Genomic DNA, 20,974 nt, shown 5'->3' on the forward strand with positions numbered 1-20,974 from the left:
TCCACGAACCTTCACAGAATAAATAATTCTCAAAGACCAATTTTATCAAGAAGAACTGCTCTATCAGAGGAAAAAGGAACTAAGACCAAAAAGTTAGGGGCTAATCTGTTCTCTACCCAGAGTTCCTGCATGTGTTGTATAAGAACAAGTTTCATGTTTTGAAAATATGCAAATAAAACAGATTATTAGGGGTCCAGAATCCATGGTCTTGGGCAAAGTGTAGCCCCTCTCAGAAGTTCCTGGGAGAATTCTGGTACAGTGTTTAAGGATAATTAGCCCTCAAGTCCACTTAGTCCATTCAGGCTCAGTCCATTGTAATAAAATACCAATAGACTGGGTGGCGTATAAATGACAAACGTTATTTCTCATAGTTCTTGAGGTTGGAAGGCTGAGATCGGCACGCCAGCATGGTTGGGTAAAGACCTACTACTGGGTAGTAGAATTCTCATTTTATCCTTACATGGTGGAAGGGGCAGGGGAGCTTTTGATGAGGGGAATCTCTTTTATAAGAATGCTAATCTCATTCATAATGTTCTCTACCCTCATGACCTAAGCGCCTTCCAACGGCCCTACATCCTAATACCTTCTCCTTGTGCGTTAGGACTCAACATGGGAATTTGGGGGGGACACAAATTCAGACCATAAACCCCAGATACCATGAACATTTTTTTTAAATCATGCTCATCTGTTATCAGAACTGGCATGTGAGTGGTGATTTGTTTTATACCAGAAACTTTAAAACATTCACAATTTTTTAAGACAATTTTTAGAGCAGTTTAAAGTTCACAGCAACATTGAGAGGAAGGTACAGAGATTTCCCATATGCCCCCTGCCCCACCCCCAGACACAGAGCCTCCCCCACATCAGCATCCTCAGAGTGCAGACATTGAAAACATTCACAATTTTAAAACTATAAATAATAGATAAGATTTATTTTCAGTTCAGTACCTGACTCTGCCCTATAATTGGAAACGTTGGTGAATGGGTGACGCACGTGACCCTGCTTTGTACACTTTGTTGTGACATAAGTACTGTGACTGCCAAGTTATTCCCAGACCAGTTGCAGGATGGCGTAGAAGACTTGCTTTCTTGTCAAAGATGTAGCCAGTGCTGCTCAGAAAAATCACTACATTGACACTTCACCTTGACAACCCAAATTGCTCCAATACCATTTGGTCCCTGCCACAGTGGGGCTGTATAACTCCTAGAAGACTCTGGCCATGGTTATCTGATTCCTATCATATGACGACACACCACACCACTTTACACCATACAGCCTCACTCCATGGCGTATCACACCACACCACAGCACACCAGACACCACCACCCCATCAATACAGTGTCTCAGGTGTATGGGCTTGGGGCAGGGAAGGGCCTGTATTAGGGCATTCAGAAGGCCTTTTTCCCTCTAAAGGGTAGATGTGTCTATGCCACGGGATGGACACAAAACAGAGACTCCAACAATTATAAAGGACCAGGAGGGAATCTATTCTAAAATCCCACCCAGTAAAGGGGCCTCTTCTACAACAGCCTAGTTGAGGCTTATCTGAAAGCTCCCAGTGGTACAGAATTCACCACCTGCTGCTCCAAGGGAATTCAGCCACCACCCCTTCCATCTGTGGACACCTTTAATTGTTAGAAAATCCTTCCTTGTCTTAAGCTGAAATTGGCTGCTTCTTCGGCCCCTTGGTCATGATTCTGTTGTACGGCGCTCCACAGCTATGCCTCAGTTCTCACTCAGTTTCCTCTTTTCCAGTGACGACATCCTCAGTTCTTTTCTCAATTCTCATCACACAGTATCGACACGGTTAACCCACCAGGCGATCCTGCTCTGATTGCCACTGTCCACTAGTGAAGGCAACCTTGCAGAAGACTCTGATGCTATCACTCTCCACACCTTGCCACCGGACTTGATGCTTGCAGCCATTCCTTTGAGCCGACTGGTAGTCAGGAATCGGGATTCTAGCACAAGTTCTGCTAGTGTGAGACCTTGAACAAGTCATTGATTGTCTCTGGAAATTCATTTTCTCAATAGTAAAAATGAAGGGGCTGGGTTACTTTACATTCTATGATTCATGCTATGGTCTCGGGGCTGGTCAATATCCAATGCAGATTTATCTTATGAAAGAGAGCAGATTGGCAACAGTCGCCGTCACAGAACTAGGTTTCTGTCCCTTTACTAACGCCAGCTGAGCAAAGAGACAACAGGCCCCAGGGGTGGTGAGGGGACAGAGTTTTTGTAGGTACTAGAAGGGAAAAGAGCCAGGAACACAGAGGGTTGCCTGTGGAGAGAAAATCTGGAGGTCAGGTAGCATTTCTAGCTGGGTGGAAGGAACCACAGTGGCTCTGGGAAGAGGTGCAGAAGAACGAATTCCAAGAAGACAAATTAAATGGACTTTCCAGTTTGCCAGGACTTAGTCTAGTCCTCAATTAGATATGCACTCTTACAGCATAATGAAACAGGAGGTCTTCTTTTGAAAGAATATTGACATAGTGAGCTCAGCCATTCAGAGGCCAACTAATCCAGTTTGTGAGTTATATAAGCACTTCAGTTTTTGCTCCTGATGCTAGAAATCTGCCAAATCACCGCTTACAAACGGAACCATCAGAGACAGGGAGAGGAGTAAGATTAAAAATGAACAAACACGGACTTCCCTGGTGGCGCAGTGGTTAAGAATACGCCTGCTAATGCAGGGGACACAGGTTCGAGCCCTGGTTGGAGAAGATCCCACATGCTGCGGAGCAACTAAGCCTATGGGCAACTACTGAGCCTGCGCTTTAGAGCCCGCAAGCTGCAACTACTGAGCCTGCGTGCCACAACTACCAAAGCCCGTGCTCCACAACAAGAGAAGCCACCGCAATGAGAAGCCTGCGCACCACAACGAAGAGTAGCCCCTGCTCACCACAACTAGAGAAAGCCTGCATGCAGCAACGAAGACCCAACACAGCCAAAAAAAACCTAAATAAATTTATATTTAAAAAAAGGATCACTCACAATCCCACCATCAAGAGTCAAAAATTAAAAAACCCCACAAAAACCGTGTATCTGACAAAAGACTGGAATCTGGGAGATATATATGTCTTTTTTCAGGTATAATTATATATAAATATATAGTTTATGTATTTTATATAAATTACATATATATATCTTGGATTCCAGTCTTTTGTCAGATATAAATTATATAATTTATATAAACATATATATCTGAAACTCTTACAACTCAGTAATAAAAATTTTAAAAACAGAAATAGAAAGGCAAAATATTTGAGTAAGACACTTAACAAAGGAAGGTACACAAATGGCTAAGCATATAGAAAGGTGTTTGCTGTAATTGTCAGTTAACATTAAATCCAATCACAAAATGACATTTTCTTTTTTTTTTTTTTTTGGCCGCGCTGCTTGTGTTGCTTTTTTTTGGCTTGTGGAATCTTAGTTCCCCAAGCAGGGATCGAACCTGTGCCCCATGCAGTGGAAGCATGGAGTCTTAACCACTGGACCACCAAGGAATTCCCTTTTTCTTCCTTTTTCCTTTTTCTTTTTTTACAGAATGACATTTTACCACAGACCCACTAGAGTATTTAAAATTATAAAAACTGACAGCAGCAAGTGTCGGTGAAGATGTGGTACAACTGGAACTTGTATATTGTTAGAGGGAGTGTTAACTAATGCAACCACTTCTGAAAAAAGTTCTGGAAGTTTCATATAAAAGTAACATACTAAACTGAACTGCATCTGACCTAGCGTTCTACTCGCAGGATTTGAAAGCACATGTCCTCAAAAAGATGTGTCTAATCACCAAGGGGTGAAAGTGGCAGGGGGGTGGGGGGTGGGGTGAAATGGGAGATTGGGATTGACATGTATACACTAATATGTATAAAATGGATAACTAATAAGAACCTGCTGTATAAAAAAATAAATAAAATAAAATTCAAAAAAAAGATGTGTCCAAGAATGTTGACAGCAGCTTTATTCATAAGAGTCAGGAAGTAGAAACAGTTCAGGTGTCCATCAATGGGTGAATGGATAAACAGCCATGGAATAGTCTACAACTCAGCAATAAAAATGAATGAACCTCTGATACACAAAACAGCATGGGTCAATCTCAAAAGCATCAAGTTGAATGAAAGACATCTTGGGCAATGTACCTGCTATACTATGCCATTTGTAAGAAGTTCTTGAACAGGTAGACTATTCTATGTTGAAAAATACCAGAACAGTGTTTGCTTCTAGGGGAATGGTGGTGAGCACTGACTGGGAAGGGGCAGGTGCGAATTTTCTGGGGTGATGATAATGGACCCTGTCTTGATAGGGGTTTGCTATAAAAAAGCATATTAAGCCATATGTCTTTGTGAAACATTAAATAGTACACTAAGATGTATGTCTTTCACCATATGTATGTTTTACTGAAAAAGTAAAAGAGAATCCTTAAAAACGATTGAACTCTAGGTCTTCCCTGGTGGCACAGTGGTTAAGAATCTGCCTGCCAATGAAGGGGACACGGGTTCGAGCCCTGGTCCTGGAAGATCCCACATGCTGTGGAGCAACCAAGACTGTGCACCACAACTACTGAGCCTGCTCTCTAGAGCCCATGAGCCACAACTACTGAGCCCACATGCCACAACTACTGAAGCCTGCGTGCCTAGAGCCTGGGCTCCGCAACAAACAGTAGCCCCCGCTTGCACAACTAGAGAAAGCCCGCGTGCAGCAACGAAGACCCAACGCAGCCAAAAATAAAATAAATTTAAAAATAAAAACATATAAATATTTAAAAAAAGTTTTTTAAAAAAACAAACTATTGAACTCTAGCCAGTGATATGCCTGCATTTGTGTATTTGGGGCTGAAATGCACTGAAACCTGAAACTTACTTTAAGAAATACAAAACAAACAAACAAAAAACAAGAGATGATGGGTAGATAGAGGGATAGGTAGATGAATAGATATGATAGAACAATATAGAAAAATATTAATTTTAAAATCTAGGTGGTGGATACATGGTGTTTACAATCCCTTCAACTTTATTATATGTTTTTAAATTTTCTAAATATATGTTTCATATTTTATAATTAAATTTGGGGGCAGAATGAATAAACCTCTCTACTTTAGCAGCTCTAGTGAAAAATGTATGATGGGAAGAAAGGCTGAAACAAACGAGTGAAACAAAGTTGTAATGTAAATTGATCCAGCCACTGTGGAGAACACTATGGATGTTCCTTAAAAAACTAAAAACAGAACTACCATATGACCCAGAAATCCCACTCCTGGGCATATACCCAGAGAAAACCATAATTTTAAAAGAGACATGTACCCCAATGTTCATTGCAACACTATTTACAATAGCCCGGGCATGGAAGCAACCTAAATGTCCATCAGCAGAGTAATGGATAAGGAAGATGTGGTACATATATACAATGGAATATTACTCAGCCATAAAAAGGAACGAAATTGTGCCATTTGCAGAGACATGGATGGACCTAGGGATTATCATACAGAGTGAAGTAAGTCAGAAAGACAAAAACAAATATTGTATATTAACACATATATGTGGAATTTAGAAAAATGGTATAGATGAACTTATCTGCAAAGCAGAAATAAAGACACAGACATAGAGAACAAACGTATGGATACCAAGGGGGGAAGTGGGGAGGTGGGATGGACTGGGAGATTGGGATTGACATGTACACACTTCTATGTATAAAATAGATAACTAATGAGAACCAGCTGTATAGCACAGGGAACTCTACTCAGTGCTCTGTGGTGACCTAAATGGGAAGGAAATCCAAAACAGAAGGGATATATGTATACATATAGCTGATTCATTTTGCTGTACAGCAGAAACTAACACAATATTGTAAAGCAACTATATGCCAATAAATAAATAAATAAACAAATAAAATACACTCAATGAAAAAAATTAAATTAAAAAAAAAAGTTTGGGATTCTCCATGCATTTTAAGTTTTCACTTTCTTCTCTGCCTAAGTATTCAAATAAAGGACAGATATTTGTTTCATACTCTTGTGTTCATATGTAGAACTTTCATTTAAGAGTTCAAAGCATTGAACAATGTGTAAATATTACTCCCACAAAAAATGAAAGTTTCTACAAGAATTTCATATCTCTTAATGCATTTAAAATATAAAAGTTAATTCATGTACCCCAACATTCATAGCAGCACTATTTACAATAGCCAAGACATGGAAGCAACCTAAATGTCCATCGACAGATGAGTGGATAAAGAAGACGTGGTACTTATATACAATGGAATATTACTCAGCCATAAAAAGAGAATGAAATAATGCCACTTGCAGCAACATGGATGGACCTAGAGATTATCATACTAAGTGAAGTAAGGCAGAGGAAGATAGATATCATATGATGTCGCTTATATGTAGAATCTAAAAAAATGATACAAATGAACTTATTTACAAAACAGAAATAGAATCACAGATGTAGAAAACGAACTTATGGTTACTGGGGGGGAAGGTAGGGGAGGGATAAATTGGGAGATTGGGATTGACGTATACACACTACTGCATATAAAATAGATAAATGGGGCTTCCCTGGTGGCGCAGTGGTTGAGAGTCCGCCTGCCGATGCAGGGGGGCACGGGTTCGTGCCCCGGTCCAGGAAGATCCACGTGCCGCGGAGCGGCTGGGCCCGTGAGCCATGGCCGCTGAGCCTGCGCGTCCGGAGCCTGTGCTCCGCAACGGGAGAGGCCACGACAGTGAGAGACCCGCGTACCGCAAAAAAAAAAAAAAGAAAAAGAAAAGATAACTAATAAGAACCTACTCTAGAGCAAAGGAAATGTGCTACTCAATACTCTGTAATGACCTATATGGGAAAAGAATCTAAAAAAGAGTGGATATATGTATATGTATAACTGATTCACTTTGCTGTACAGAAATTAACACAACATTGTAAATCAACGATACTCCAATAAAAATAAAAAAGAAAGAAAGAAAGCGTTCTAAGAGATAGATGAAGGGTTCTGAGTAGAATCTGAGTGGAATATGTCTCTGCTACATAACAGGTATTCAAGTTACATTTGATGAAAGAATGGATAAACATTATATATATATGTCAAAATGAAATAAATATACTCACTGTCTAACCACAGGAATTCTGGAAGGAAAAATCATGTCTTCTTGTTCTCTTAGGGATTTAAAAGACTAGCGCTTCTAGGTGTTCAAGTCAAAAGTCGTGTTTTGTGTGGACTTTCAGATCCAGTGCAACAATAAATGCAGAATGCGGCTACTGCAGTCTTTCTGTTTCCCCTCCCTCCTCCCCCACCCCCACCTCCTCCGGACTGGCTTATTTCACTTAGCATAATGTCCTCAAGCATGTGTCCGAATTTCCTTCCTTTTATGGCTGAATAATATTCTGTTGTCTGTAGATACCACATTTTGCTTATCCATTCATCCACTGATGGACACTGGCTTGATTCCACATTTTGGCTATTGTGAATAATGCTAGTATGAACATAAATATCTATTTTAGTCCCTGCTTTCATTTTTTTTCAGTGAAATTGGGTGGAATTCCCCCCAGAAGTGGAATTGCTGGATCTTCCTTACATTTTTGTCTACATTAGAAATGGCAGTTTGGGGAGCCACAGAAATGGTTTGGAGGAGGTAATAAAATTTAATCTGAAATTAAATTCAGATTCAGAAATCTTGACATTTGTTTTGCCTCTTCAAAAATCTTTTATTATGGAAAACTTTCAAACCTAACCAAAAGTAGAAATATAAGTATAACAAATCCACTTGGACCCAAGTTTAGCCCCTTTACCCTACTCTAAAGTGTTGCTATTCTTGGAAAACTCTATATTGTCACAATTTCATCTATAAACTGAAGACATCATTCTTAGATGGGGTCTAAGTCCCTGAGCTATAGAAGGATAACACAAGTGTACACAGTGATGCTTGCTTGTTTTCTTAAGTCATTTTAGAAACCTTAAAAGATTTCCAAGTTGTGTTTCTTTAAAGCTCATTCCTTTAACTTACAACACATACACCCTGCAGTAAGTGTGGGTCAGCTCCTGACATTTGAATAAAGATAACGTCTGGGGAGCGTCTTGAAAACCCTATTGAAAGCATCTGGCGGTTAAAAGGGGCTAATTAGATTGGTCAGGACATATAAGATCAGCATTTTTAGGGCTTAAGGGGTCAAAGGAGAAAGTACAACAAAAATTGACAAACAAGTGTCCATAAAGTTGCAGTCAACTGTAAAAGCTAATAGTCTGCAGTAAAGATGCAGGGGCCACTCTGGAAAAAGAATGGCATTCCCTAAGATGGTACACCCCGGCAAGAGAGAAGCGGGGTGGCGGGGGCTCTCAGCAGACGGCAGAGGCACTGCGTAGAGCCCTGTCTCCTCATGTGATGAACACTCACATCAAAGGCCTTGGAGGCAACCCCGGTCAGAGCTGATGCTAACAAGACTGGAGTGGACTGAACTGACTTTTGAAAGTGATCAAATGATTTCTGTGGACTATTTGGGAAGGAAAGCAAAGCACTTTGACATTTCCAAACATCTGGGAAGTAATATTTTAGAAAAACTCCAGAGGACTGATTAAAAGAATGTGAAAAAAAAATGTATACTCATGCTAATTAATAGCTGTGTGAAATGAGACAACTTACTTAATCTGTTTCCTCATCTGTGAAATAGAGTTCCTTGCAGTTATTCATTACATCAACCACCACTATGCACCACATATGTTCTAGATGCCAGGGATCTAAAAACAAGGTCCCCGTTCTCATGCAGCTTAGATTCTAATGAGGGGAGACAGGTAACGAACAAATAAACAAATAATAAGTAAAATAGTTTTGGAGAGGTGCTATGAGACAAATAAAATGACAAGAACGATCATGTAAACATTTGGGTGAGGGTATCGCAGGCAGTGAGAATAGTCAGTGCAAAAGTCCTGAGGCAGCAAGGGGCTTGGGTGATTTCACGAAGAGAAAAAAGGCCAATGTGGCTATAGCTCAGTGAGCAAGTTGGAGCAGACAGGAGAGTGGTCAGAAGTATTCAAGGAGGCCATGTGAAAAGTGGGGAAGAGGTAAGTCTTACAGAGCTAAAAGGGCTTATGGATTACGGGTGGTACAGGGGAAAAAAGCATTATAATAATATTGACCTTACAGGGTGCTGTGAAGATAAAATGAGAATTGGCTCCCTGGTAACTGTCCTTTCGAAAAGAGGAGGAGAGAAGAATCCTGGAGACGGCCAAACTCTGGGTGGGAGATGGGTCAATGCTGCTGCAAAATGGGCATTCTCAGATTTGCCGTCTTAGCACTCTAAGAGGATTGATGGCCTTCAAGACCATCATCCCCTGCAGATAAATGTCTCTTGTACTTCCCCTAGTCACTCCGGATTCAATTAGTTTAATTAGAAAACAAGTAAAGAGGAATTATCTTAATATAGCTTTGCTTCTAACAACTCAAAAAAGGCCATTTCTTTGGCAGAAATCCAGGTTTCCCCTTATTTACATATTCTGAGATAATGATGTAAATGTCCCATTTTTTGGCAAACGGTGGACATCTCTTGCCCATGAGATCATATTTTAGTTTTAATAGTAATGATACTTTCTGATTTCTTCACTCCTTAATGGAGTAGGAATACGCTAGTAAATATTTTGAAAACGTTAATGGGGGTTGGGGAGGGGGGAGAATGTCCTGATTTTTAGCGCTTGCTAACTTCAGTGGTAAAAATACTCCCACTGTGGCTGATTTCAAGCTACTAATGTGAACTCAGAGCTGGGAAGAGATGCTAACTGTTGGCTCTCACAAGCCAGGAAGAGCTGATTCCGGCAAACCAGTGGGTAGAAATATCAGTTGTTTGCCCAAACGCCCTGCAAATCTATTGCCAAGGGAAGTTTTCTCCTCCACAGAGGCTACTTGAATCCGCATCAGCTGCAAAAGCAAGCTCAGGACCAAGGTAATCGTGTTGATAAATGACTGGGGAGTAGTGTGAGGAGTAACTTCATTGTGTGCAACAAGCATATTGCTCAGGGTTCAAGCACAGGTTCAAGGTCTGCGTGCAAGCACGGGGCAGCCAGTGGAGGCTCCTGAGGGCTGAGCAGCAGTGGGAAAGCCGCAGCAGCCTGGCGGAGTCTGGAGACTGGCCTCTAGCCCAAGCCCTGCTTCAGATGCCCTGTCTCGTCTGGGGCAGATCGCTTAACTCTTCTGGGTCCACATTTCCACGTCAACAAAGGAAAAGTGGAGGCTAGAAGTGAAAGAGCAGACACGATCCTCACCAAGATTCCTCTTATAATTCTTAAGCCTACGGTCCTCTGAAATAACAGAAAACTAAATCAGAGGTGAATTTTCAAGATGTTGTTCCCAAAATATTGTAATTGGGCAACAAGGGGAGTGCCAGAGGAGGACAGACATCTTGCTAATTACTGGCTGGTCTGCAGAGAGCTGTGGTCCCTGTTTTACACCAAAGGAAGCCTTGCAGACTCTAGGTCCATCCACCTCACTACAAATAACTCAATTTTGTTTCTTTTTATGGCTGAGTAATATTCCATTGTATATATGTGCCACATCTTCTTTATCCATTCCTCTGTTGATGGACACTTAGGTTGCCCTAGAGTCTGTCATACAGACTGAAGTAAGACAGAAAGAGAAAAACAAATACCGTATGCCAACACATATATATGGAATCTAAGAAAAAAAAAAAAGGTCATGAAGAACTTAGGGGTAAGATGGGAATAAAGACACAGACCTACTAGAGAATGGACTTGAGGATATGGGGAGGGGCAAGGGTAAGCTGTGACAAAGTGAGAGAGAGGCATGGACATATATACACTACCAAACGTAAGGTAGATAGCTAGTGGGAAGCAGCCGCATAGCACAGGGAGATCAGCTCGGTGGTTTGTGACCGCCTAGAGGGGTGGGATAGGGAGGGTGGGAGGGAGGGAGACGCAAGAGGGAAGAGATATGGGAACATATGTATATGTATAACTGATTCACTTTGTTATAAAGCAGAAACTAACACACCATTGTAAAGCAATTATACTCCAAGAAAGACGTTAAAAAAAAAAAAAGGAAGCCTTGCAAACAGGGCATTACTGCCGGAAAACACAACCACTCCCAACTACCCTACATTTCATTTTTGTTTTTAGATGAAATGTCTGTTTCCATATGCCCTTCCAATAGGGCTCTCAATTCAGCCAGAGATGCCTGTGAGGCCCATCTCTTCACTGATTTATGTATTTTAGCCACAATTATGTTATGGGATTTTTATTCACTGCAGATCAGCTTGCGTGATCTTTGTTCCCGGGTCAAACCCATGCCCCCTGCAGTGGAAGCCTGGAGTCCTAACCACTGGACTGCCAGGGAATTCCCAATACTTATTTCAATTTAGTCTGAAAATGGTAGAGAAGATTCAGGTGTTCATATTGACTAATAAACTGGTATATAGGAAGGGTGTTGATCATTTGTGCCAATTTTATGGAAGTGACAAGGGATATAAGTTGTCTACTTATAAATATGGAGTTTCTGATAAGCATCTCCAAGGACATTTTCTTGATATACCTTCCGTCCTGCTTCTAGTAGGGAAATGTTTCATCAATTGGGAAGATCTGATAGTGAGAGATGAACAAGCATAGTATATTTTATCTCTGGACTCAATATGTCAATATTAAAGAGAGTTTAGCTATTGATTTTTTTTTTTTTTTGCAAAGACTGTCAGCAGCTTGTATACTGTGCTCATGACATACGATAATAAACAGTAAAGGGACTTCCCTGGTGGCATAGTGGTTAAGACTCCACGCTCCCAATGCAGGTGGCCCGGGTTCCATCCCTGGTCAGGGAACTAGATCCCACATGTATGCCACTAAGAGTTTGCATGCCACAACTGAGGAGCCCGTGTGCCACAACTAAGGAGGACTTGAGCCTCAAATAAGGAGCCCTTGAGCTGCAACTAAGATCTGGTGCAACCAAATTAATTAATTAATTTTAAAAAATAGTAGAGTATAGAGGAGAATACATTGAATCAAAGAAGGACAAAATAAATGACACATGGTAAATGCTTAAACATATATTGTTCACAAACCCTAAGAGTGAATTGGAACTCTGGGAACAGAGAGAGAATTCCTTAAACTTTATAAGGCAGCCTTGGGAAGTTGAATGGTATACTTATTTTTTAAGCATATCTGGCATCATTATAATTGACCAAATAAATTACTGGCTGCACATCACACCTTTTTCACTCCCACCTCCCTCAAACTCTGAACCACATTATTCCTGTGCCCTTTGACTCCTAAATTTTTTTACTCTATCTGCTAGTTCTCATGTAGCCACAGGAGAATCAACTGTGAATATGTATATACACCCACCGTATTGGGAGGTGGTATACGCAGTGATTAGATGGATATTCCTGAAAAAACACCAGGGTTCAAGTCCTGGCTCCTGGCTCCACCTGAAACCAGCTGTACAACCTTAGGTGAGTGACTTATCCTCTCTGAGTCTCAGACTCCTTATCTGTAAAGTGGAGATAATAATCGTGTCTACCTCACAGGGTTATTGTGAGAACTAATTAGGTAATCTACATAAAGGACTTGGAAGAGTGCCCACTAGCATATTGTTAGTATTCAATAAATAATAACTGTTATTATATATACATATATTTTGCTTAACTCTTGACAGCTGAATTTGTTGAACTTCAGTGTGTGTGTGTGTTTAATGATTGCATGAGTTGAGTTTTGCTTTGGTTACAACTAAAGTTAAGTTGCTTTGGCCAAATGAACGTGTATCAGCTTGTGGGAGGAGATGGTCCTCCAGTGTGGTATGAGACAGATGGAGTTATTCCAGGATTAAAATACATCTACTAAGAGGATAGTCTCCATGCAGACATCGAGTTGGTTTTATACACTTTATGGAGTGATAACCCATAAGTCCTCCAACAGACACTTTTCTCGCCCAAACCTAAAACATTGCTTCAAGGTGAAATTACTAGACTCAAATGCCATGAGCTCACTTGTGAGTGTGCCCCCTGCCCACCCAGGGTACAGAAAATTCACTCCATATATGCCCATTTTCTCAAGAGTGCTGTGGGTGAAGCAGTCCACCTAGAATGCTTCTAGAAAAGGGACCTCCTGTATACATCCAAGATAAAAGAGCCACTTTGATGGCGGGTTATGTTTAGACTTTGTTTTCTTCGTGCTAGCCAGTCCCTAGCCCCTTTCTCCTCAAAATCTCCCCAATCCAGTTGTCATTCTAGATTGTCTACCCCACATCAACTGAGCCTCCCCTTCTTCAACATCCCTGCAAGCCTCAACCACTCTCATTTTCCTTACTTCTGGAAATGTTTCTCCAAACCATGCCAAGTTGAAAGGGGCTCTAGCTGCCTAAAGTTCAGCCCGTGTGTTGGCAGCTGTGAGGAGGGAGTTTTCTTTGATCCACCTAATGAATTAATGAATTAAACAGAGGTGGAGTTCAGAAGCCAGGCTCCTTGCTTTTGCCGAAACTGGGTTGGGTATGAGCTGGCGTAACTGCTGGAAAAATGCAGCTTTGGGCTAGAAGAATTAAGGACATGGACGAATCCATTCATCTTCCCTAATCGAGTTCTTGGGAAATACACATGTAGATTAGCCCCTAACAATGACCCCCGGCTGATTGCTTGGAGTACCCTCCACTGTGCCCACAATAGTATTGACTAGCTCTTTATGTCACGTACAAAAGAAGTCCCAACCTCCCCTTGTCCTGCTTTGCCCTGTTTCCCCCGTGGTCCCTCGCCAGTGGCTGTTGAAGTCTTTGCTGCTTTTCTCCTGAGACTCTGAAATAAACAGTAAATAAAAGCTAACCTCACCTGGACCTATTAGGGAGAGCTGGGCAGTTCCAGAGGGAATTAACTTTGGAAAACAAGGCCATAAGCCCCTTAGCGTGTGGGCAGGAGCTTTGTTTAGCAGTGATTATAGAGATCAGTTTAATATTGGGGGAGTTTACATAAAAAGCATACTCAGAGGGGAAACAGCAAATACCAATTAATTATCCCTATGGCTGCCCTCTGGTCACCAAGGCGGCAGCATCTCAACCACCTGGCCTTTGTAACTGGTTCGTGGGACCTTGTGGGGTGCCACCAGATCGTTTTGGGGGAGAGTGCCTTTGACAGCCTAGAAAATGCGAAAAGAGGCCAAGTGGCAGGCTTCCCCTGCACTGGGGCGGGAACCTCCAGAGGGTTCGTCCTGTCGTCCTGGACACCAGCGCCCAAAGGCCACTGTCTACAAGCTCTGACTGCGTTTCTTTGGGAAACGAAGCTGCCTCTTCCTCAGCCTCTTACGTGCAGGATCCAGTCTCCAGGAAGGATTAAAGACGGACTGCAGACTAAGATGTGTTTTGATTCTGTTCAAAAATATCACACTCTGCCGTAAGAATTACAAATGAGGGGCAGCCAGAGAGCACTGGACAAGGAGTTGGCCACTCTGAGTTCCAGTCCTGTCCCTTCCACTTAAGAGCTGTATCACTTTGAGCCTCAGTTTTCTCTTCTGTAAAATGGGGACAAATATATTTGTCCTGCTCACCTCACAGGGTTGTGAGGCTAGGATGGCATGAAGAATGTGCTGAATACCATAAAGTGATACACAAAAACTGTCATGTGTATTGATTTTCATTAATTTAGCTTTTACTTGAAAAATAGTTTCTCACTTGAATCAGCAGCTTAATTCTACCTACTGTAAACTCACGTTTGCTGTTTTAATACACCTTTTTACAGTTTTATTAAAAATAGAGAAATTGGTGTACTGAACCCCTCCCATGTGCCCATCACGGAGAAATAACCATTTCCATTTAAAGATCCTTAACATAGTTACATGTCCTTTTAAATGTCCTTCTAACATTCATTTAAAGGTGGAGGACCCTAAGATACAGGTTTTTCTTCGGTTTCCTTTGTCTTGTCTCTCAGGCTGGACGTTAAACTCCTTAAGGCCTGTGGCCCCAGCCTCTCTTTTCTTTTGTGATGTTGACATGGCCCACATCAGTGCCCGACCCTCAGAAGGGACCCATGAACTGCTCGTCTCAATGCAAAATGAAGTCAACCAACGTTGTAGAGGCAGGGGTGGGGGGAAGGGGAGACGCCCCTGCGTGGAGATCAGAGGGCCTCTGCAAAGGAGATTTTACAAATCTCTGTTTTGTATCTCCATGAGATGATGGATGTTAACTAAACTTACTGTGGTCATCATTTACGTGTGTATATGTGTCAAATCATCACGCGGCACACCTTAAACTTACACAGTGCAGTATCTCAATAAAACCAGGAAACAAAAGAGAAAGAATCTCTGGGTCCTGCAGATTTTATTAGGAAAGCATTTGGGTTCACATTTCCCGCCAACATTTCAGTGAGGGCAGGGGCTGCCTCGGGCCTGGCATCAGCTTTGAGAAGAGCCGGCCTTTACAGTGCTGTTCACAGCACTGGGCGGGATGTGAAGAAACAAAACAAAACCATCCGCCCGCACAAATCATCTTCCCACTTGGCCTATGAGTCACTCTGGGCCTCGGAAGCCTCGCGGGGTCCCCTTTGCCAGCGGATTGTGCCTATAGCCCCCAGAGAAGCGCGAGGCCTTGCACCCTGACGAAGGTCCTTCCCCCCTCAGCCTGAGGTTGGGTCATCTCCTTGGCCTGGAAGATGGTTTGGAGGGAGGGTTCCCTCAGGACAAATAGTCTGCGAGGGTGACAACCCCTAGCGGGTCTCCCACCGGCTTGAGCCCGGCAGCGTGTCCGATTCGGCGCCTTCCAGCCTCCTGCTGGGCCGTGGGACCCTTGAAGTCGCCAGGCCTGCGAGCACAGATGGTCCCACCGTCTCCGGGGGCGGGCGCCGGGGTCAGGGGGCCTGCGGGCGCGCAAGTCCGAGGGGGCAGGGAGGAGTAGTTAAATCAGATATAGACAAACAAAATAAACCCGAAGTCCGAGGCTTCGGACTACGGAGCCGAAAGAGGATTGCCGGTGGGGCTAAAAAGAGGAAGAAAGAGGGGAAAATTCAAACTGGGAAGAAGCGTGGACTGACTTCCGAAGCCAGAAAGCCGGGGAGCCTGCTCTCGGTCTTTCCAAGGGTCGCCCCTGGCGCTCAGCCCGGCGCAGGAAGCGCGCCTCGGGGCAGAAGGCGAGCCTGGGCCGAGGGAGAGGAGCCGAAGGAGGGAGGCAAGCCCGAGGGGGAGGTGGGACCGAGGGCGTCGGCCCCACTGAGGCAGGACTGCGGGGAGCGGGCCCTCGGACCCGGGTCCCCGGGCCCGTCAAACATGCCCCAGCGGTCTCAGCAGTGTTCGGAGCTGATCGAGAGGTGGGAGGTGGAAGGTTCGGAGTGCCGGCCCAGCCCGGGGTGGGTGGGCGAGGACCCTGAGACTGGGCGAGGGAAGGACCCGCCCCGCTGCGGGGGGAGGGACCAGGGAAGAGGCTGGGTACCGGGCGAGAGGGGAGGAGCCGGGGCGACCCGGCTTGGAGCCTTCAGCTCCCGGAGACCCAGCCGCCGGGAGTTGAAACTCCGACTCCCGCCGGGACCTAGGCGGCCGCGGGCCGAGCGCTCGCCCTCCTCTAGCGCGCGCGGCCGGGGCCCGCATAGCCCGCGGAGCTTGACCTTGAGTCAGGACCCCTCGGGTTGGAAGACCGCACCCGGGAGGGGCCGACTTCCAGCCTCTCGCTCTCGGTCTTCCAAGCAGGCGCCGCTGCGGAGAGCGCGGGCCGCGCCCTCCGGCGTCCCGGCGCTCCCCATGCACCTGCCCGGCTGCGCCCCAGCCATGGCCGACGGCAGCTTCTCGCTCGCCGGCCACCTGCTCCGCAGCCCGGGCGGAAGCACCTCGCGGCTGCATAGCATCGAAGCCATCCTGGGATTTACCAAGGACGACGGGATCCTCGGTTCCTTCCCGGAGGAGCGGGTCGCCCGGGGTGCGAAAGAGCGGGATAGGAGGCCGGGCGCGCGGACCTCCTGCCCCAAGGCGCCTGCAGGAGGCGCCGAGCCCTCCACGCCGCCCGCCCCGGCACCGGCTCCCGAGTACGAAGGTGAGTACGCACCCCGGCTGCTCCGAGACCCTTAGGGCTCCCAGACTTAGGAGCTCTGCAAGAGGAGAGAGCCCTGCCTTAACATTTATTAAGGCATCTGGGCGCAGGGGTGGGGGCTATATGCGTAGCAGGAGCTTCCAACTTGCGTTCAGGGAAGGTTAAGGGGACCCTCGCAGCCCTGACCCCCGACCTCCCTGGGCCATCTCGGAGCCCGCATGGATAGGCGGGGTGGCCTTCGGATACTCCGAGGAGTGTCTCTGACCGTGCGGGGTCTCGTCGTCCCAGCCCCTCGGCCCTACTGCCCCAAGGAGACAGGGGAGGCGCGGCCGAGCCCTGGGCTGCCTGTCGGACCCCCAGCCCCCAGCGACTCGAAGCTGTCAGAGGAGGAGCAGCCCAAGAAGAAGCATCGACGGAACCGCACGACCTTCACCACATACCAGCTGCACGAGCTGGAGCGCGCGTTCGAGAAGTCCCACTACCCCGACGTGTACAGTCGCGAGGAGCTGGCCGGCAAGGTCAACTTACCCGAGGTCCGGGTCCAGGTAAAGCGCCCAGATGGGCCCACGGGAGGGCCGGAAGCTCAAGCTGCAGCCAAAGCTCCCTTGAATCCCCGGGCGTCCACACATTTATTATGGCACTTTTCCCACGGGCCTTCCTGCGCTTGGTTCGCCCAGAGCCCCACAGGAGCGTCACAGATTTTCCATGCGCCCCATGCCCCGTCCCTTGGACAGTCTGTTCCAATTTGTAGTAGCATCTCCCCTTTGGGGTCTCCCTCGTTCTAAGCTAAAAGAGAGGAACTGGGAATGGCTGGCAAGCTGAAAAGGCGACAGCGTCCAGGACCGGAGCGGGGGGCGGGAAGCACTGAGTGGAGAGGGAATGTAGACAGCGGCTCGAGGGTAACCGGATTGCGGCCCCAAATGCCACCATAGTCAGTTACGGCGCTCACCTTCTTGCAAACGAAAACCCTATCTTCTTAACGAGAGCCTGGCGCCTCGCAGTTGAAACTTTCGGTGGATTTGTTTAAGAAACTGACTTTTGCTTCTCGGGTGCACATCCAGCCAAACTTCCCACTGCTGCAGAGGCCTTTTCTTTTTTATTTAAAGGGGTTTTCGCTTTAATTAAAGCTGAATTATCTTTAATCCCTGATCATTAAAATATTTGAAAGCCTTAAATATTTGCTAGTCATCTGTGAAAAATCCGGGAGAATTTCCAAATTGGGAGAGTTTACAGAGGCCTGAAAGGGAGACATTCGGAACAAATTTCACCGCATCTGAAAGGCAGTGGAACTAAGATGGGATTTTTGTGTGTGTCTAATGAATTAGATTTCCAGGAAGTGAGGATACTCAGATGTTTGGGGCTTTTAGCCTTGTCTTAAAAGTAAAAGCGGACAGGCTCCTGCCTTTTGTCTTTTCTGTTTAGTTTAAGGGGTTAAAGTAATGAGTAAATGTCATGGTTTTAAAAAATAGTTCCCTAATGTGACTCAGGATTAACTGGCAAGGACAGTTCAATTTCTCCTAATTTGGGGCAGTAGAGCTGCAAGGATTTCATTGAAGGGGCGGACATTTTAGCACCTGCTTTTCAGGGAGGAAGGATGGGGTAGGAAGAGGGAAAGAAAACAAGTGAAAGAGGAAGAAAGAGGAAAGGGCAAAGCCCTCCAGTGCCCCTCCGGAATACAGGGCTCCCTTCATGCCTCTGTCCCACGTTCCTTCCTCTCTACTTGTTTGGGGATGTTTGCTTCTTGTTTAAGATGTGAGCTTCTTGAGAACAGTGTCTGACTTCTCTGTGATCACAGGGCCAGCACAGTGGCCCAGCATATGGTGGGTTCTTAACACATGGGTATGATGTAATCAGGTTGCGGGGGGCGGGGGGTAGGCAGAGTGTCCCACTGTGTTGAGGACAGCAGTAGAGCAGAAGAGCAGACTATCCCAGGTTTTAGCCCTCTGACTCTGGATACTGGATCTGAAGCCTATAGCTGATACTTTGGGGGATGAAGTGAGATGTTGTTGGTGGGGAGGGAGAGGCAGTGGGATGGAAGCCCTCACCCGCGCCAGTGTTTCTCTATATAGCTAATGTTTCTGGGAAAATCAGGGCCTCAGATATGCTGATGAATCTTTTATTGAAAGGGACCCGGGGTACCTGCATTTTTGTTCTTTCTCTCTCCCCGCCCCGCCCCCCAAATCCCAGCCTTGCAGACAGTTGCCCTGCTCTGCTCAGGTGCTGGATGGCTTTTTCTCAGTTTTCCTATGAGGGCCCCTCTCCCTATAATTAACTCAGAACTGCTGTCTCCCTTCTGAGGTGGTAATTATTCCCACACTTTCCTTCATAAATTTAACACTGAAGCCCCCCCCCCCCAGTTTGGCCAAAGTTCTTTCTAGATTCCCCACTAAACTAGACCAGTTCTCTCTGTTCTGTTCCTGAGGGTGGTAAGTTGGTAGTGAAACCTTAATTACACCCTTTCTTGTGCTTTTATCAAATAGTAATGGAAGTTGCAGCCTTAAGAGACCAGACTTCACTCTTGGTGTGGACTTTCTCTATGTAAAGAAAAAAAGAAAAACTTGAACTCATTGAATTTATCTTAGGCTAACGTCAAAACTAACTCCACGGAGTAAAAGTAGATTACTAAACTTGAACTATTGTAATCATTGAAAGCCATTTTTAGGAAATATCAGAAATATTAGTCAGATATCGATTAAATAAAAATGAAAATCTCACGAACAGTAATATGCATATTAAATATGCCTGGAATAAAATCAACCCACTTTGTTCTATCAGTAATTTGTGGAAATAGCTCTATTTTAACAGCCAATGTTTCCAGTTACAGTACTTAGAGTATTTGTTTATACATATGTTTATAACAGGCAAAATGTGGGTAAAGCACAGAAAGTCTGCGACAAAAGCGCAGCCACTGTACCACACAGGGAGGAAGCCGGGTCTAAAGCGAAGGGTCGGGAGGGACCGCCAACCAGCAGGTCACAGAAATTTGGTGAGATCTGGTTTCCCAAGTCCCACTGTCCGATTCCAGGGTTAACTTCATTTTTTTCTGCCTGCTCGGTGCCAGGAGTTGGAAACAGATACAACCACAGCTAAGGGTGAGGTAAACAGGGACAAGGGTGGGAACACCACGGAGGACAGGGATGGGACAAAGAGACTCGGCGCGAGAGAGGAGGAGGGAGGAGACTGGAGCAAACGGGACAGACAAGAAGGATAAGGCGGGTGGGGAGCGTGGGGTGGCGGCGGGGATGAAAGGAGCAGGTGAAACTGTCGAGCCCCGGTCCTTCTCGGGGGTGGAGAGTTCTGCCCCCGCCGCAGCCCGACGGCGCTGTGCTGCCTTCCGCAGGTGTGGTTCCAGAACCGACGGGCCAAGTGGCGGCGGCAGGAGAAGCTGGAGGTGTCGTCCATGAAGCTGCAGGACTCGCCTCTGCTCTCCTTCAGCCGCTCCCCGCCCGCCGCGGCCCTGGCGCCCCTCGGGGCGGGCCCGGGCGGCGGAGGCGGCGGACCGGCGGGGGGCGCCCTGCCGCTCGAGTCGTGGCTCGGGCCGCCGCTGCCGGGCGGGGGCGCCACGGCGCTGCAGAGCCTGCCAGGCTTCGGGCCGCCGGCGCAGAGCCTGCCCGCCAGCTACACGCCGCCGCCTCCGCCCTTCTTGAACTCCCCGCCCCTCGGGCCCGGCCTGCAGCCCCTTGGGCCGCCGCCGCCGCCGCCGCCGCCGCCGCCGCCCGCCTACCCGTGCGGGCCCGGCTTCGGGGACAAGTTCCCGCTGGACGAGGCGGACCCGCGCAACAGCAGCATCGCGGCGCTGCGCCTGAAGGCCAAGGAGCACATCCAGGCCATCGGGAAGCCGTGGCAGGCCCTCTAAGGGCACCGGGGACCAATTCAGGCCAGACGCCCGTCCTAGGAGCCGACCCCGAGCCGCAGGCGCTCACGCCTTCTCCCTGGGTCCCCCGGACTCGGCCACTCTTGCCCTGCGCCGCCTGAAGACCTAGGTCTAGGATGTG

The 20,974-nt window shown here is 46.2% G+C and overlaps 2 protein-coding genes across 2 annotated transcripts in view; both read left to right on the forward strand.

The window, feature by feature from the left end:
• CCBE1 (collagen and calcium binding EGF domains 1) overlaps positions 1-20,974 on the forward strand; it is a 524,308-nt gene that overhangs the window by 340,918 nt on the left and 162,416 nt on the right. The window lies entirely within an intron of this gene.
• On the forward strand, positions 15,895-20,835 carry RAX (retina and anterior neural fold homeobox; the record flags this gene model as incomplete). Its single annotated transcript, XM_079942417.1, has 3 exons — positions 15,895-16,982; positions 17,268-17,524; positions 20,320-20,835. Exons 1-3 carry the CDS (start codon positions 16,226-16,228, stop codon positions 20,833-20,835), a joined length of 1,530 nt encoding a protein of 509 aa, XP_079798543.1. The 5' UTR covers positions 15,895-16,225.

The sequence above is a fragment of the Stenella coeruleoalba genome (assembly GCF_951394435.1).
Source record: "Stenella coeruleoalba genome assembly, chromosome: 14".
In the NCBI taxonomy this organism is placed as follows: domain Eukaryota; kingdom Metazoa; phylum Chordata; class Mammalia; order Artiodactyla; family Delphinidae; genus Stenella; species Stenella coeruleoalba.